Source organism: Rattus norvegicus, chromosome 18 (assembly GCF_036323735.1).
Source record: "Rattus norvegicus strain BN/NHsdMcwi chromosome 18, GRCr8, whole genome shotgun sequence".
Classification (NCBI taxonomy): domain Eukaryota; kingdom Metazoa; phylum Chordata; class Mammalia; order Rodentia; family Muridae; genus Rattus; species Rattus norvegicus.
The window spans coordinates 56,412,603-56,431,351 of NC_086036.1; the positions used below are offsets into that span (position 1 = coordinate 56,412,603).

Below are 18,749 nucleotides of genomic sequence, written 5' to 3' on the forward strand. Positions count from 1 at the left end.
AAACACATCCCTTGCTCAGAACGTCCAGTGCACGTGTGGGCACTCTGCTTAGACTCTACTTCCTCGTGTGTGGAGGCCATGCTTTATTCATGGCACCCACAGTGCCACCCATGCTAGAATTAATGAACACTTGTTCGACTACAGCAACACTGACCAGAGCCCAACCCCTATCCTTCTCTAGAGAATGACTGCTGTGTAAGAGGTCCCAAGTCACTGCCATACTCAAAGGTAAAGAGAAAAGATCCCCCCAAAGAGGGACCCCTCCCACTCAGCACACTGGCCTGGGACTAGAACCCCCACTTACATCCAGGTCCATCTCTGGATATTTCCGTCCCTTGCTTTTTCCCAGACACTTGGTTTTTCCTCCTTCGAGCAGCTGGCACCAAAATCCTTTCTTTGGGTCAAACCTGAAGAGGTTGGAAGCCTGTAGGTGAGTGGTCTGCCCTCCCTCCTCAAGGCCACACTCTTGTCCTAGTGTATGTGGAGTCTCCCCCCCCCACACACTATGTGAATATGCTGGCTGATATGTGCCGTCTGTAGCTCACACTGGCTTGAGCACAAGCCTGCCTCCCAGAAAGGCATAAGGACGAAGCTTTACTAAGATGGCTCAAGCCATCTTAACACTCACTTTTCTGCTAAAGAGTCATCATCAGGGAAGACTTGCATGTTTGCTTACTAACGTGAATCAACTCTCCTTGTCTCTCCCAGTCATTCAAGCCTTTGTTTTCCTGGCCCAACTCTGGGCCAGGGAAACTGCCTCATGCAAAGGCCAAGGCTACACTTACGCCAAGGTTTTATGGTAGTCAACCGTGCTGGTCACCCCGAGGAATTTCTGCACTGTGTCCATCACTTTGGCAGGTTCTGTTCGCAGCAGTTTGCCATCCAAGACCAGGATCTAGAGACAAAAAAAGGAAAAGGGGCTATAGGATTTGCTTCCCTCACAGTGGCAAAGGGTCATGCCCACTGCAGCAAGAATAGCCTGGCTATAAACACAGGGCCCTGAGCATCCAGAGTTCACCCCCTCCACCACCAAGCCATAGCTCCTCCTCCTCCCCAATCCCCAACAGGGCTGTCCAGGTCCCTTTAAATTAAAGCCACTCCCTTCTCCAAGAGGCAGGGCAGGCATCTACCTGGTTGGCATGAAAGGCGCTGAGCCAGCGTTCAATATGAGTGGCATACCAGCCGGGGACCAGGCATCGGTTCTGGAGGGCACGCAGCTTTGAGGATGCGTCAGGGCCAGCTGTGATCACCTCATGGAAGGTGTACTTTAGGGCCACCGGGTCATCATGGGCCCGCTGGTGCTGCAGGCAAAGGAAGAGGATGGGGACATCACAGGTTGAGCAGAAGCAAGCAGATGGCCTAGGCTGATGTCCTACTTCTACCTCTCATTGCTTCAGCCTCAGGGAGTCATTAACCCCAGAGCCCCAAGTTCCATATCTTTGCACGATAGGAGGTGTATTACATCAGCTTCCCAAATGCTCTTCATTGGCACAGTCTCTGAGACTCCTGGCACTCCGGGGACCTGCTCCCCAGCAAGCACCAACAGCAATCTGGGCTTCTATACAGTGACTCTACTCTCCCACCCTGCTCCCAAGACAGTGTGACATAGTCCATGCTGGCCTCAAACTCACTGTGTATCTATCTGAGGATGGCCAGTGACCTTGAACTGATTCAGTGCTACGATTACAGGCATGTGCAGTGTAGAGCTCAAACCCAGAGTCCTGTGTACACTAGGCAAACTCTACCCACTGAGCCACATCCCCCAGCCCTCATTTTTTCTTCTTACAACAATTTTCTAAAACCCAAGTAACAAGGAAGCCTCTATGAAATGGAAAACTAGAGTCAGTTGCTACATATAGAAAACACCTATTGATAACCTATTGATAGAGAAACATAATGCAACCACATTCCCAGTGCCAGCTAAATGACACAGTGCTGCCTCTTAGAGAGGACATGAAAGTCCTTGACAGACATTGGATGGACTGACGGAATTCACAGAAGGGGAGATTCCAGGTTGGCCAACCTGGAATGCTGTAAGTCACCAACCAGCAGATCTCAGAGGTCAGAGGCCAGGGACCTGCCTATGCTAACTGACCCTGCTCATCACCGAAGATCACACACAGCTCAGGGCAGGGCAGGCTGGGTAATAATGTACATAAAGATATATAAAAATAGCCTCTGGTTCTCCTGACTTTTTGAAGACAGACCAGCTCCCTTCCTCTCCTCCCAGAACCTTCTTAAATTCTCCCAGAATGGAGCAGGCTCTTTTTCCTTATGAAGCCTGCTCCCCCGATCATGGACAGGAAAGAGAATAAGGCCCTAGGTTTGCAAGGCATCCAAAATGCCATCTGTGATGGTGAATCTTGGTTGTCAACTTGACGTAATCTATAACCAACAGGTAAGCCACAGGGAGACCCAAGGGACCTTCTTGATGAGCTATCTGCAGTGGGAAGACCCACCCGAATGTGGACAGAGTCTCTCGGTGGACAGAAAGGAGGGAGGAACCCAGCCTGGCTTCTGCATGTCTGTCTTGACCCTCACTGGCATGTTTACCTACTGCTACTACTGCTGTGGTCGTTTCTGTGTATCAGAATTCAACTTCTTCCTGTTCCAAAATGTCAAGTGAAGACCAGCAGCTCTCCATGAATCCTGCAGGCCTTCAACGACAGACTGGGATTGCTGGGTTCTCACCACTCCAGTGTGAGAGTCACGACTACCCAGACTAGACCACTCAGAATCTATCATGTGAGCCAATCCAATCGGTTCTGTTCCTTTAGAGAACTCTACTACTCCACCACATGAAACCTATGTAAAATACATACATACACACACACACACACACACACACACACACACACCCTTGTCAGCTTTCTAGAAAACTGCTGTGGAGTTCAAGGAAGGAAACAATGCTGCTTTGTCATTGGTACCAGGCAGCACTGACTGGACCCATGAGAGCACCCTCAATCCCTACATGTCCCACATGAGTGGTGTACACACAGAGGAAAGAGAAGCTGCCTGCTGCACTCTGGCTTCCCCATTAAGACGAACGGCAAGACAAGGTATAAACCAGCATCCCAGAGAACAAGAAAGGGAGGGCTCTCTACCACCATGGCTAAGAGTGGGAGTTCTGAGGGAGGAGAAGATAGGAACCCTGTCACTACACAGGATTTGCAAGGCCCCAGGAAGCAGCCACTACTGTAAGTAGCTAGGAGGAAAAACCTCCCCAGCCAGGACAGTGTATACCTCCCAGGTACCTATAGGATAGTGTATACCTCTCAGGTAACTATAGGACAGTGTATACCTCCCAGGTAACTATAGGACAGTGTATACCTCCCAGGTACCTATAGGACAGTGTATACCTCCCAGGTACCTATAGGACAGTGTATACCTCCCAGGTAACTATAGGACAATGTATATCTCCCAGGTATCTATAGGACAGTGTATACCTCCCAGATAACTATAGGACAGTGTATACCTCCCAGGTAACTAACTATAGGCTGAGGCCCAGGTATTCCACAGCCTGACATTGGTCAAACCCAGTCTGATGGCTTCTTGATGCACATGGCCAGGAAAGTAGCCTCAGGCACCAAGGCCACTTGATCACAGGGCCTGGCAGTGTGGCATACTCCCACAGAAAGAGTGAGAAGACAGGAAGAGGGGAACCCTTTCTAGCCCCATGCCAGGGTGAGAGGCATTCCCATGAGCCCAGTGGAGCGCACGCAGAAGTCAACCAGGCAGAGACTCGGAAAGGCCTGGAGCACACACCAGGCAGCAACAAGAAGGCCTCTGTCTGGACTTTATTCTGCCCCAGGTGGGAGCTGCCTTCTTAGATCCCCTTAGGAGGGATTCATCCCGCCCTGAGTCCCTGCTCCCAGCTACCTATCATGGGTAGGAAACCACAGCCAGCATAAACTAGATGGCTGCTTTTGGAATCTAGGTTGCCTCTAAGTTGATTCACCCTCTGCTCTCATGGCTATCGGAGTCCACGTGAAGCCCGGAGTGGGCAGGTAGACAGATGGTGCTGACATTCAACATCAATTCTGTCTGCCACCATTACCAGACCAGAAGCACCACAGAGGGAAGACCATTTTCACCCATCACACCACAGGCGATGTGCCCAGGGCCCAACAGTGGTTCTTGCTCAGTGTTGCCCGAGTAAATAGACGGAGCCACACCCTACTCGAGGACTCGGCCTGGCCCACTCACCTGGTACCAGGAGTAAGCCCGGTCGGCTGGATTGATGAGGATGGTGAGAACCTTGGCCTTGGGCAATAGGGCAGCTGCTCGCCGTGGTGCCACTTCTGAATCAAAGTAGTTGGCACTTTTTTCAAAGTAGAAGTCAGAGGTGGTGTTGGAGGGAATAGGGAAGAATTCCATGTACCTGCAGGAAGCCCAGAGACAGGACTCAAGACCAAAGTCTCATAAGTGAGAGGCCCCAGGAATACAGTGTGGCAGGGTGACAGTCACTGTAGGTGGACTTTCCTCAAAAACCAAGCAAGGCACACTACACTGCCCTAGCCAGCAAGGACGTGGCTCTGATGGGGATTCTAGAAGGAACTGACACTCGGCAGTCTCCTGTTCCAAATTCACCTCTGTTCAGTGGGTGTCATGGAGTCAAAAGTCTGGTGATTCTAAAGAATGTGTGGAAGGCTGTAGGAGAAAGGACTCTGCAGCTCCATAGAGGGACCTGCTGGCCCTGACTCCTCTGTCTCTCAGGACAAGCTGGGCTCAGAGTGACTCCCATCCAGGAAGGACATGTCCAGGAAGAAGGATGTCCTCTGCCACTTCTGGACTTACAATGGTGTTTCCCAGTCACCTTCTGCCACTCGTACAGCTCACACTGGACCTCTGTGTATGAGCCCAGCTTTACGTCTAATGCCCTACCCCCCAACCCAAACAGTCCAGATCATCCTGGGGATACCAAGAAGGAAAAAAGTACACCCTAATTAAAAAAGTACGGGGTTGGGGATTTAGCTCAGCGGTAGAGCGCTTGTTTAGCGAGCGCAAGGCCCTGGGTTCGGTGCCCAGCTCCGAAAAAAAGAAAAAAGAAAAAAAAAAGTACATATTTTTTCAGTGATCCTAAGAACCTTTAAACAGACCTCCTAGGACCTATCAGACCTCCATGCCCACCCCAGACCTACCTATAAAACAAAACTAAAGTCTTGGGAATGGGGTCAAGGAGTCAGCCTCTCTTATTTTAGACTGACTTTCTTCATCTGTAATACCTGACTCAAGAAAGCTCAGAAGACAGAAGACTCATTTCCTAAGCTTGGAGTGTGCGGCAATAATACCCAACTAACTCATAACCTTCCTGGCAGAGGTATTCCCACGGCTACCCACTACCTACGTGTGAGAGTGCAGCTGGGTACCCTGCAGCCCAGGCAGAAGGGCGGTGGACTGCTCTAAGGACGGTTTGTTTATCCACATTTCCTTCCTAAAATCTTAAACACGCTGGCTTGCACTGATACATCTGGCCACAAGGCTTTAAGTAAGAGGATACACTTGTTAAAAATATAGACTGAAGGATGAGTAAACATGGACATATGCTATATGGCAAATGGAAGAAAACAATGTGGAAAAAAACAGCAAAAGACAAACACAGGCCCATAATCCCTGCGCCCGGGGAGCCCATTAATTAATAATGCGTAATGGTGGAACACGTGCTCACGGGGCTTATAAAAGCAAGGACAGGGAAAAGACAAACAGAAAGACTGGGAAGTAACACCAGCCCATAGTAACCCCCTGTACAGTGCCCTCTTTGGAAAGTTCTGATGGGAAGCGGGATTCTACCATGCCCAGAGAATCCTAGAAGCCCGCAAGGACTCCTCTCCCAGCAGCTGGCCACACAGAAACAGGCAGTAAGAACACCTGGATTTTCACCCTGCTGTTGCCCAGCTGACTTGTCACATGGGTGTAACCTTCGCTCCCTGAGAACTCTATGACAGTCAGGGAGGGGTTGGTAGCTAGCTCTGACCCTGAGCAAAGGGCTTCCTCATCCAGTGTTCTGTCTGTCACAACACTGTTGCACCGTGACTCGAGAGTCACTGTGCCTTGTCCCTGTTTACAGGGACTGCAGCTGAGTGTGAGCAAGCCCCAGCTGTTTCCTGCTGTGGCCACACTGCACACTCCAGCTGGCTCCACGATGGTCTCCCTGTCCAGCTGGGGACAGAAGGCCACTTACCAGTCGATGCCTTTGTGATAGTTGTGGCCATTAAAAAACTGGATCTCCTCAAAGGTCTCGGAGCTGGGGTAGTTGCTGCTGAGGTCGGGGTGCATGCCCAGGAACAGGTAGAGGGCTGTGGTGCCTATGAGACAGGAGGACAGCTGAGACCTCAGCCCAACCCCCAACAAGACAAGAGCAGGATGTGGACCTATTTTCCATATGCACCAGGAGGGCCTGGGAAAATCCCTTCCCGTCTGGAGTCTTAGCTCCCTCCTGAGTATAATGAAGGATACACTAATGCAGGCTGCAAGGTCTACACACAGCCATGTCCTATAAAGGATGCCCTAGGTGCAGACACAGCCATGTCCTATAAAGGATGCCCTAGGTGCAGACACAGCCATGTCCTATAAAGGATGCCCTAGGTGCAGACACAGCCATGTCCTATAAAGGACGCCCTAGGTGCAGACACAGCCATGTCCTATAAAGGATGCCCTCGGTGCAGACACAGCCATGTCCTATAAAGGATGCCCTAGGTGCAGACACAGCCATGTCCTATAACCTTCCAGATCCATTAATATATTACAGCATCCTTCATCACCAAACAAGAACTTGACCTCAGAGTCTTTCTCACCACTACACTCCAAACCCAGTTAACTGTTGTCCCCTCAGAGTCTCAGAACTAGGTGCTTCCTGCTGGTCGTTTCTAGCTCTGGGCCTCTGTCCACATGGAACCTTGCAACAGCCCAGGGACGAGAAGCACCAACCCTCCAGGCCTGTCCATGGGAAGTTCTTGCTCTCTTTACTTTCTTGCTGCTTTTTCGTTTGCTGGCCTTGCTTTTTGGCGGAGTCCTGTTAGGTAACTCGGGCTACTTCAAACTCATGGTCCTCCTGCCTCAGCTTTCTGAGTGCTGGGGTTTACAGGCCTGTGACACCACGCCTGTCCAACATCAAAACCTCCAGAAGCCATGAAGGCCAGGTCCACTATGCCTTCTTGCTGGTGACTCCCTGTCATGGTCCCTTCCTCCTCTTTGAGAGGACCTTTCTTCATTCTCTGGTGCCTGTGCGGCCAGCACACCTAGAGAGAGACTGATGTTTGGTGATGATCAATATAAGCTGCAGGGTCATAGAAATCAGGCCTTAAGAGCTAGAATCCTCACTTCCCAACTACGTTACAGAAAGTCTCTTAACTTCTGGGAGCCTCTAGTCTTATCTACCTATCCTTGTGGAACTGAGTGGACAATGCTTAGCATTCTTGTCTGTCGTGCTTCTTTCTGACAGACATGACTAACTGATCACAGTCCTCTTTGCCAGTTTTGTAATTTGCAGAGTAGGTGATCTAGGGATCCTTCCTGGCTTTTCTCAGAGGCTCCTAAGAGGACATAGGAAGTGTTCTTTGAGGCTGTGGTTCAAAATAAGTGCCACGTCTCCTCTGCTTCCACCCCCACAATGACAGGCAATTCATATTCGTCCCCACGTTGCTCCCATTTCTGGTTAAGAGGAGACAAAATATTTAAGATTGAGACCTGAGCAAGATGGTCTCCAGAATTCTGTGGCTGAGATAACAGGAAGTGGGGGAAGCTGGGTCAAGGGTCAAGAGACCTGCCTGTTTTCTGGGGGCCAATGATGAGCAGCTTTGGGAAGCGATCACATGTCTTCTCCTTAGACCAGATGTCTTTGTGGCGTTTGTCCTCACAGGGATCCTAAAACAGCAATGGAAAGATGTGAGGGAGGCCTAAGATCCGCGAATGAACTCCCTCCATATATGAGCATATCTGTCTGTCTGTCTGTCTGTCTGTCTGTTTTAAAGCAGGGTCTCATTATATAAATCTGGCTGGCCTAGAAGTCACTCTGCATACCAGCCTGGACTCAAACTCATAAAGATCTACCTGACTCTGCCCCCAATGCTGGTATTAAATGACCACACACCACAGTTACATGACTCTTACCTACCCTGCACTCTGGCCACATCCTCACCTCCAGACGCCACTCTGTGACAGATAGGAATCATTTCTGGTTAATGCCGTAACTCCAGTGAGTCTGGCAAGTGGCCTGCAATGTGCTCGTCACTAACAGGAACTCATAAGGACTTGTTGACTTTAACTGTGTACGCTACGCCTGAACCCAGGGTTCAGCAAACTTGCCCGTGGAGCAGGGTACACCTCTTGGGAAGTGTTTAGTAAACACGGGAGGCTTACAGTACTCTTCTGGTCTCTACTGCACTAACACAAAAATGGCACAGACACCCAACAAAACCTTCTTTACAAAGACAGACCACAAGCCAGACTTGGCCAGGATCCCTGGCCCGAGTCTAGCTTCTGTTTCCAGTTTTTAGTAGTCCTGGTATAGATTTTCCCAAGGTCTGCCCCAAAGTCCCCTCAGCCCCTTTACCAGCAGCTTAGAGCCTGCTGCAGGTGAAGGAGAAGGCATGACACTGGCGGGCAGGCGTTCCCTACAGTGTGCATAGCTGAGTCTCACCCCAGTTCTTTAAGGCTCTTCCTCAAGTTTGTGTATGAGTATGCATGCACGCACATTTAAGGGTGGGTGGGGAATGTACAGTATGTGCATACATTGCACCTATGTGTGCCCACACTGAGGGAGTGTGAAGTGTGATGGCCGAGCCTTGAGCCCATGACTGGAATACCACTCTGCCCACCTGCCAAAGTGGGTCCTTCTCCTCAGAAAAGATCTGGAAGTACTTCTGGGCCAGCTGCACAGGGGGCAGCGTCTGCAGCCTCAGGTTGGTCCAGGAGTGCAGGAAGCGCACCAGGTGCTTGAAGGTGTACAGTCCCAGGCGGTCATTTCCATAGTTGGATAAGTGTGTCATGAAGACGCTGATCTGTCCCGGGGAGAGAGGGGGGTGGGGCAGGGTCAGCTTCTACACACCTGACCCCACCTGTCCTGGACACTGATACCCAGAGCAAGGCACACCTGGACTATCGACAAACTGTGGACCTAGGCCTGCGTTCAGCCAAGGAAAACCCAGGTCTGACTGACTGCTAATAGTACAGGCCTAGGGTAGGAAGCTGGCCCGGGGCGGGAGCTGTTTGTGTTGTTTATAAATCACAACAGGTGTGAAAACAGAATCTGAGAGGTATGCAGCTCATAAGGTTGGAGGATAATACACACATGGCTTACTTCATATAAGAAGACTTGCTTCCCCCTTAAATCAGAAAAGAGAGACCCAGAAAGCTTCAAGTGTAAGTATGTATGATGTGCACACACTTATACACACACAAAGAATCAAAAGGAAACATGAGCAAAAAGTGTTAATATTTCTGTAAGAATTCACAATTACCAAAGAGGAATACCAATGCTTTTCTTTGTCTGTCACACAGCAGAGGACACTAGTACCACAAGTAGGCAGCGGACATCCTGTTTCTAGGTCCCCATGCCAGCCTAGCTGGGAAGCTCCTAGGCTACAGTCAGCACCCCTCCTCCTACCAGCCCTGGGCTGTGGAGCACTCACAGGATTGAGGAGCACAGTAAGAAAGAGCTCGCCCCCATTGATGATCTTGTCCAGCTCACTGGAGCCTCCAGGGTACTCGTTGTAGAAGATGGTGTGTGTAAAGAGACCACAGGTCTGCCGAGGGAGGACCTGAGAGGAAGCAGAAGAGAGGCCATGATTTCTCCAGCCATGGTCAAGAAAGGAAGGCTGCTTCCTCAGGAGAAGGGCTGGGGCCTCCTCGGGAAGATGCTCTCCTATAAGGCCACACAGGCCCCACTCCTGGGAGTCCTTCTTCCCAAGGGCTCTACAGCCTGCAGTGCCACCCAAGTGAACCACTGCCCTTGCCTTATAGTTTGCTGCTATTCTCTACACAAAATAAACAGGCCCAAAAGTAGCACGGAAGTTTCTAGAAACTTGGATCATTTGCAGTGAGGGTTTTTGACCCTCTAACACAGCAGCACTGCAGGTAATGTCAGAGCCTCAGCTACTCAAACCAGTAGTTATGAACCTATATTACCGCAGGCTGTCTGTCTCCCTCCTGGAAACCAGGCTCTAGGAACAGGATGAGCATGCCTCCTAACTACCTCATACCCAAAGTTAACATGCATCCCAGGGCCAGCCTGGGCGATGAGACCCTGTCTTAAAATAAAACATAAAGGGTCTAGAGAGGTCTCAGAGGGTTAAGAGCACCAACTGCTCTTCCAGGAGTTCTTAGTTCAATTCCCAGCAACCGCATAGTGGCTCACAACCATCTGTAATGAGATCTGATGCCCTCTTCTGGTGTGTCTGAAGACAGCTACTGTGTACTCACATACATAAAATAAAAAATTCTTTAAAAAATAAAATTAATTAATTAAATAAATAAATAAATAAATAAAAATTAAAAAGGAGGTAGAGGCAGCAAGAAGCCTCAGCAGGTCAGGATGTTGGTCACCAAGTCTGATGACCTCGGTTCAATCTCACTGGTGGAGGGAGAGAAGTGACTTCTACAAGCTGTCGTCTGACCTACACACACACACACACACACACACACACACACACACACACACACACACACACATAAAAATAAATTTTAAAAGAGCAAGCAAGCTTTCCCAATCCTGTCACAGAAGGTAAGGGCCATCCGTCCGCCCGCCCGCCCCGTGACAGAGTCTCTGAGGCAGAACTATAGCAGAAATTGGCCCCAAAGCCCTAAGCCAGCCAACTGCAGTCATGCCTCCCAGCATAGTGCACAGCCCCGCCATGAGGGCCCACCATGTCCTTCCCAGCCACTTGCCATGATGCCATTGTGGATGAAGCCACGGCGGTAACGGGCAGGCTTCAGATGCGGGTACTCCTCTGTGCTGGTCACACGGATGTTCCACACTTGCTTCCAGGCCTCATACAGCTGCACATGCACAGGGTACACACCAGAGTGGTGGGGTGCCACTGCATACCCCATATCTGTGGGAATGCCGTGCTCCTGGGGAGAGGATCACCCAGCAGGATGAGAATGGGGGACTTTCCCTTTGCATCTTGTTTCTCTTTTTTTAGAACACAAGAAAAAAGCCAAAGGCTAGAATGACGGGGCACGTGGTCTAAGCCCATAGGTACAGATGGGAAAACTGAAACCTGGCATGGAAAGGGAGGGGCTGGAATCTCAAGAGTGACTGGCAGGTGTAAGCCTGGACCTCGGGTCTCCCTCCTCTCATTCAGTGCATATGCCTGGAACCGTCTCCTGCCTGGCTTGGCTAGTGTGGTCCAAGCTTGTCTTCTGACTGTTTTCTTAAGTACCTCTGCCAGCTCCCCACAGGTTCTTCTTCTGTGCCTGAAGGTGAGAGTTCAGGTCCAGGAAATGAACAGGCCTCGGCATGAGCCCTGAGGTGACCTCCTAAGCCTCAGTTTCTTTTATTTGGGTTTTTGGATTTTGTTGTTTTATTTTGAGACAGGATCTCATGTCTGCCTCCCAAATGCAGGTATTCCAGACATGTACCACCAGGCCCATGAACTTTTCCTTGTTTATAAAGTGAGACTGCCCTCTGGCGGTGTCTAGGCAACAGTGGCTATCAAAGCAGCTTACCCCCAGCCTTGGCACAGAAACAGAGCTATCAAACTGAATCCCAGCCCAGCCCTGCTCCCCTCCAGGTCTGTCCCATAGGGAATCTTACTCACGACAGCGAACTTCTTGTTCAGGGCCATCTGCTCAGCCAGCACAGACTGGTTGTGGAAGAGGTGGGGTTGCATATGGCTCCACATGTGGGGGAACCACCAGAACTCTTTCACATAGGACAGCAGCAGGTCGTCCCCAGCATCCTCAGCATCGGTACCTATGGCAGCGGCACAGAGTGGTCAGCAAGGCTGGCCGGTCACACAGCATCCCACCTGGTCCCTGACTGCAGATAGAATACTCAGCACAGTCCCCTAGGAGCTATGTGGAAGAGCCAACTAAGCCTTGGCACAGGGAAACACAAGCTGAGTCTAGACCGCCCTTCCCTCAGTAAGTGGCTTGACCACACTATCTCCTCTGTGGGCCCTTGTGTTTGAAGTAAACAATACGAGGTGTTTCTTCTGCCTCTCAAATGCCTACTCTCATCCTATTCCAAGAGTCCAAACTGGACCATGTGCTTTCTAACCCACTAACATACACAAGTTTTGAGTGGATACAGGATGCTTACGCCTCTGAGTGGATACAGGATGCTTAAGCCTCTGAGTGGATACAGGATGCTTAAACCTCTGGCTCAGAGGCACAACTGCAACCATCTCTGACCTGCTCAGGGCTAAGAACACCCAAGTGCAGACAGCGCCAGCAGCACTCTAGGTACCAGTGGGCCTTCGTGCACATTTTCAACCTATGGCTGACTACAGTGGCCCTGACCAGAACTTCGGTGGCTGCAGACCACCAGTTCAGGGCTGGTCCCCTTTCACTTGCCCAGCATGGAAGGAACTTGGAAGAACCCTCAACCTCAGTCCTGCTACTGCAAACAAAACACAAGAGAAGGGTGGCCGTGCTAGGGGTTAGGACAGCCATTTGTGCTTCCAATTTCTATGCTATGAACTCCTACAGTGTTCTTAAAACTCAGCCACTGAAAAAGCTCAGCAGTGCCCCTCAGCAATGAAATGGCCAAGCTTGACAACCTGAGTTCAATTCCCAGCACCCACACAGTGAAAGAAGAAAACCAACCCCCAAGTTGTCCTCTGATCTCCACACGTTATGATACATGAACCCAAATATATGTATACACACAGTAAGAATGTAATAAAAGCATTTCAATTCAGCTATTATCTTTTGTAAGTGGAAATCTAAAGGTGAGGAGACAGAAGGAAGATACGTTACCTAGGGCTGCACAGCTGCCAAGTCACAAACCTTATTGCTGCTACTGTCCCCAAATGCCCTCTGCTTGGACCTCTCTTGTGGACCATGAGTTCTGGAGTCACCCATCCCCCAACCCAGTGTGTACCTGGTGCTCTCGCAACAACGATCTGAAGGGGCAGTTTGGGAGAAGCCCAAGAAGTTGTGTGGTTGTAGAGGTGGTCCGTCACGTACCTGTGTGGAAGAATTTCCCTGAGTAGCCCAGGTTGAAGGTGAAGTTTGGGATATGTGTACGAAGTTCATTCTGTGTATCAAACAGGGCCTAGGACAGGCAGAGGAGAGGCAGAAGTGAGGGGAGGTCAGGAGGCCAGATTTTTCCCACTGAGTATCTGAGGGGTATCCTGCTATAACAGGACCACCCACAAGACACACAGGGCCCAACACAGGGCCAACAGTCTATCTCTGTGATGTAGCATTTGTCTCACCTCATACCTGAGGCCTGGGTTCCATTTTCAGCATGGCCCCAAGATGCAAATGTTGGGCCCTTGTTCTGCTGATGCTTTGAACATGAAGCAGATGCCAGGAGGGCTCAGTCACATAGGGATCATCTCTACCTAAGCCTTGAGGGGGAGCATAGGCTGCACACCTGAGAAGCCAGCCCATGCCACCTCCTACACAGACTCTATCTGGCTTGGACAGACCTAAGCTCCAGCCTGGCTGAGTAGCGCATGCCTGAGAAGCTCTTGAGTTTCTCTAGGCCTTAATCGCAAAGGGGACCAGAAGATCTCTGTCCTCAGGGAGCAGAGAGGTGAGATTCGGCCTGTGACACTGTCTAACTTATGGTAAGCAAAGTCATGGAAGGAGAGCTTACGGTGAAGCAGTATCGTCACACGAAGGATCCTTCCTTCTCAGAGGAAGGCAAGACTGGATCAAAGGATCCTGATCTTCCACGGACATACTCTGTGTTCTGTGTGCCAATGGTCCTCCTGTGAATTTATCTAGCACCCTGCTAGTCCATAGAGGAGGCTGACCTCTGGGATAGGACTGTACTGCTCACAAGGCTCTGACACCTGCAAGAGCCTGCTTTTAGGCAGCACTATTACCTCAGGCATCTGACCAAGGTTAATCACTGCCTGATAGACACATGATCTAGCCACGCAGCCTCGAGGATGCCTCTCCATCTTTCTGAGCCACAGTGGCCTCCTCATAAGTGGCACTCACACCTCTGCTCCCTCTGCTGTGAAGAGGCAATGAGGTTATGCACACAGACAGCTGAGCACAGAGCCTAGCACTCACCAACCCTTAGCTACACAGGTTCTATTGGGACCACAGAACCGGTACTGCACGGCCAGAGCTACACTGCCAACTGCTGGTTGGTAGGGGCACTGCAGGACGGTGTTGGCTGGAAGGCTCAACTGGAGTGAACTTAAAAGCCTCAACAGGAGAACACTAAAGAAAAGTCAGGAGCGGCACTGTCCTCAACAGCAGATCAGCACTGCCCAAGCCTGCTGTGGGGATGGGGGAGGGAGGAGCCTGACCATGTGGACATGCCCCTCCCCCACCTGAGTAAGGCACCATTATGTAAGCCTAGTTAGGCTCAGTGATAGGATGGGACTTCTCCAAGTCACCTAGTCAGAGTCACACTGGGACCTGACTAAAATTGGGTCTTCACTACCCAAGACCACCATGCTACTCTTTGCAGAGTTCAACTCTGAGCAGGACAGGGCCACAACCCCAGTGGACCCTTCCTTCCAGACCTTGGGCCAGCCCTGCCAGAGGTTTCAAGTTCAGGAGAAGGAGCCTGCCACGCTGTCTAAAGCCTCTTGTAGCATCAAAGAGGTCTGTGCTGGTGCTAATACATCTCTAGCCCTGTTAATCTCCTGAGAGAGGACACCCAGTCAGCCGGCAGCGCTCTGGGGACTTAATCCCCTGTTTTGTCTCCATCTGCTTTATTGTTATGGTTGCCCTCTGTGGTGGCAACCTACACTGGTGCCCTGACACGGGCATGCTGTCTCCTCTGCAGACTCCAGTAAGCCAGATGACTGGAAGCAACTGCATCTCAGACTGTCCTCTAGCAGACATCTTTCTTGGTGAGAGCACACGTGTGTTTGCAAAGAGCTTCTGCAAACAATTTGGTAAATTGTTTCGGAATTAAACATAAGCATCCCACTATCAGTGTACAGCTGTTAAAACACACTGTGAATGTGACTTGGGATCTCATTCTGAAGAATCTTGTTGGGTCTTTGACAATGGTGAACAGTTTTTTAAGAGTTAAAAATCACATCTGGGATAAAAGGCAGATTACGTCCCTTGCCGGATTCATTTTTGTTTCTACCTGGTTCTCCTCCTCCTGAACTCCAGAATATACATGCGAAATCCCTCCATATTTAACACTTTAACCAAACGTTAGATGCTTCTTGCACATAGTAAGACAGCAATTGGCCCAAGTGGGGATCAATAGGTCTGTGTGAATAGCAGCATGAAGGCCCAGATGGGGTGTGGCCCCATGACGAACTCCAGGTCTCTCCTTACCTTCACATCCTCCACCTTCATGCGTGTGCCCTCCTTGCCTACAAAAATGTCATCAATGTCCACCAGGATGTATCGGTCCAAAGGCAGTGAGAGGCGCTTCCCTGTGAGGAAGGCCACAGCGTCCACGAAGACGAGCTTATGCAGCCAAAAGTTGAGGTTGTTGCCAAACAGCACACGCTGAATGCCGTCATGGAGGCCCAGGTCCTGGACCACAGTAGCGTGCAGGGCAGCATGCAGGCCGGCATCTGCGCCCAGGTGTGGGATGGACTCAGAGGAGCGCGTCTTGGCCAGCAGCACTGGCTCATAGGTAGAGTGGTTAGACTGGAACACCGTCCAGTCCTCTCCGGGCAGCACACCTTTCTCTACCTCACTGGGCCGTGTCACGTACAGCAGTGGGGACTTGGGGTTGATGCTGCAGTCTTTCAAGCCCAGGTTCGAATGCAGGAAAAGAGGGAAGCCTTTGAGCTGTGCACTCAGCAGGCTGTTCTCATTGGCCTACAGCAGTGTAGGGTAGAAGAGCTGTCAGGCACAGTTGATGACCGTAACGTCAATTACAATATTTACAACTTCACAAGAGCTACCATATCCCTGAATCCATACACACAGAGACATACATACACAACATACAACACACAACACACACGCACAAATGGACACAGACACATGCACACAGATACACATGCAGACACACAGATATACACAGACACACACTGACACAGACAGATAGACACACGTGCATGCATGCACACACACAAACACACATACACACACCTGACATAAAGGCCACCCTCCCACACGGAAAGCAGCTCTCTGGCCCACCAGCCACCACTGAGACCACCTCCCTTGCCTCCTGCTACCCCCACTCCCCGTGCTCATCTCCTCTTCCTGGTCTCCCCACTCCACCATGCTCTCCCTCACCCTTCCAAACAGCTGCCCATAAATAAGGTACATTTGCCCTTGTTCCTACACTGGTTCAATTATCTCCCCTGGGACTGGTAAACTCCTATTTATCCTTCAAAGCCAACACATATACCTGCTTCCTCCATCGGCTTCCCTAAGATCACGACAAAGCCTCAACCGCACTGGGTTCAGAGCCTCCCTTCTACCAGCCTGCAGCTACTTGAGAACAAGGTTCTATTTCTTACTTTGGATCCCTGACACCCAACAGGGACACACATTCATTTGATAAGTAACTATTTTTAACAATGAAAGAGAAACAGACAACTGCCAATACCTAACATCTGATAGCTGTGGGTTCCAGGGCTGATTTATCAGTCTGCAGCTACGTACTGTACCAGACATTAAGTATTTAATGAGATAGAGTGAGAAAAAAGACAGACAGGAAACAGAGTGTGAACTGAGAAGAAAGGTAGATGTGGCCCTCTCCTTAGAATCAAGCAGGAAGGAGCAACAACCATCAAAACCACAAAATAAGAGTAAGACACAGTGTGCATACATGCATAAGGTCAGAGCTGCGGACCAGCACATGCTGGGCAGACAGCTGGCTCAGGAGGCTCCTGGAGAAAGGGCCTCTGGAGCATGCTACAGGATGAGTGATCAACTGGAGAAGGTAGAGGTCAAGGCCTAAGAATAGCAAGTGAAAAGGCCCTGAGGCAGGAGAGAGCACAGCATGATTAAGAAACAACAAGGAGCCATGGACACATCAAAAAAGGAGAAGAGGCAGGAAGGCCATGGGGATAGACCCAGGTCCCGGGAGCTGTCAGGGGTAATGACTGAGGTCACAGATCCACAGCATCTGGAGGAGGAAGCCCCTGTGGGGCTGCCCTGGTTAGCATCATGCCTCAGCACATGCTGAACAGAGTGGATGTAGGTTTCAGTCTGAGCCTTGTGCCTGGTTCAGAGCTCAGCCTGCCCAGAGAAAGCTGGTTACTAATCTTAACAGTTAGACTTTTCCTAGTCCCACAGAGCCTCTGCAGGGGCCTGGTTTTGTAAACTGTGATAATGAACCACACTGGATCTCCAGATGCACAGAACGCCTGCCAAGTCCCCATTCTGAGGCAGCTTCAATACTGAGGTGCAAGAGACTGAGACCCATCCACAGAGACAACCTCCCCGGGCTCTCAGATCCTCACCACCCTAAGTCAGCACTGGCCCAGAGTGTGACCCATCTGGGGGCCTGAGACACATCAGGCCATGTCTTCCACTGCTCAGGCCCAGGACGCCAGGAGACACTACCTGCTCAGGGATCCCATTTCAAAGTCCTGGCCCTGAGCTTGCTGAGAGGCGCTGTGGCTTGTCTAGATACGGAGCCACTGTGGAAGAAGAAGCCAGGCCACAACAGCCAGCCCTGAAAGAATCCAGCGAGAGAAGGGAACAGAAGGCGTAGGCACAGGAGATGCTGGCTCTGTCACAGGGTCCATCTAGATGAGATCTTCTTCCTACTCTTCAGCACTAAGGAGACAGCCACTCTCCCTTTTAAAGGGGTCTCCATGAAGTAAGGAAAAGCCAGACCAAGAAGTGGGATAGAGGCCTACCAGAGACTTCTTGACAAGCAGGCAATCTGCCCTGAGAAACCTACATCCCTTCTCTGAGTCTCTAGTCAGTCTGTTCCTATGTAGCCTTGTGGTCATCCAGTTAGAAGCAGTAAGCTGGGTTGTCAAATCCTGGTGAGTGGCATACTAACCATGTCACTTTGGTAAAGCCACTTTGTCATGTTATCTGAAAACAAAGTGCCTACTCTATGTGACAGAGCAAGCAAAGCAACGTGCTGGGCACTGAATGATCACATGGCCTTCACCAACCCTGTGTGCATCCAGACGCAGGGCGTCCGTCTACTCTGTGAGCCTGACACAGAACAGTGCTACGAATGGGCAGAGATGAGGAGCCAACCCCTACCTCAAGGACTTCTCGGAGGCACAGGCCAAGTGAACGCTGTGTTTACTACACAGGGAGTGACTCCAGGTGCTGGCCCTTCTCCTCGTTCCCTCAATGGTCTTTCTTCTAGTATAGTCGAGGAGCAGGGGCTGTCACTTGTGCCATTAGCTGAACATCCTGACCAAGGTCACACTGCTTCTAAGTTTCAGAAAGATTTGGCCCGGAGTCTGGACCTTTAAGCTTGTGATCTCACCCTGCCTGGAGAATCTGGAACTTGAGCCCTGGCACAGGCACTTAGTCTGCCAAGTCCAGGGAGCAGCATGGAAGCCAGGCTCTGCAGAGAGAGCCGTGGTGTGCCTCAGCCACCAGGCGGCGCATATTCTAACAAAACAGTCAAAGTCTCAGCTCAAAATCCTGAAGTCTTAATGCAGCAGAGTAGGGAGGGCTGGCTGCATTTGCCACTGACCCAATGAGACTCTGAGCTT

General features: G+C 50.6%; 1 protein-coding gene across 7 annotated transcripts in view; it reads right to left on the reverse strand.

The window, feature by feature from the left end:
- Ndst1 (N-deacetylase and N-sulfotransferase 1) overlaps window positions 1-18,749 on the reverse strand; it is a 62,700-nt gene that overhangs the window by 5,295 nt on the left and 38,656 nt on the right. For 5 of the 7 annotated variants that reach the window (XM_017600932.3, XM_017600930.3, XM_017600929.3 and 2 more), the window contains exons 3-14: window positions 15,430-15,924; window positions 13,132-13,219; window positions 11,760-11,914; window positions 10,885-11,070; window positions 9,630-9,758; window positions 8,817-8,999; window positions 7,767-7,863; window positions 6,182-6,305; window positions 4,207-4,381; window positions 1,131-1,301; window positions 786-895; window positions 305-407 (exon numbers count right to left, since the gene is read on the reverse strand). In XM_017600932.3, the coding sequence (XP_017456421.1) occupies window positions 305-407; window positions 786-895; window positions 1,131-1,301; window positions 4,207-4,381; window positions 6,182-6,305; window positions 7,767-7,863; window positions 8,817-8,999; window positions 9,630-9,758; window positions 10,885-11,070; window positions 11,760-11,914; window positions 13,132-13,219; window positions 15,430-15,924 (2,016 nt within the window). Of the gene's footprint in view, window positions 1-304; window positions 408-785; window positions 896-1,130; window positions 1,302-4,206; window positions 4,382-6,181; window positions 6,306-7,766; window positions 7,864-8,816; window positions 9,000-9,629; window positions 9,759-10,884; window positions 11,071-11,755; window positions 11,915-13,131; window positions 13,220-15,429; window positions 15,925-18,749 lie in introns of those variants that run through there. The other 2 variants (XM_008772130.4, XR_005496018.2) reach the window with 2 other exon arrangements.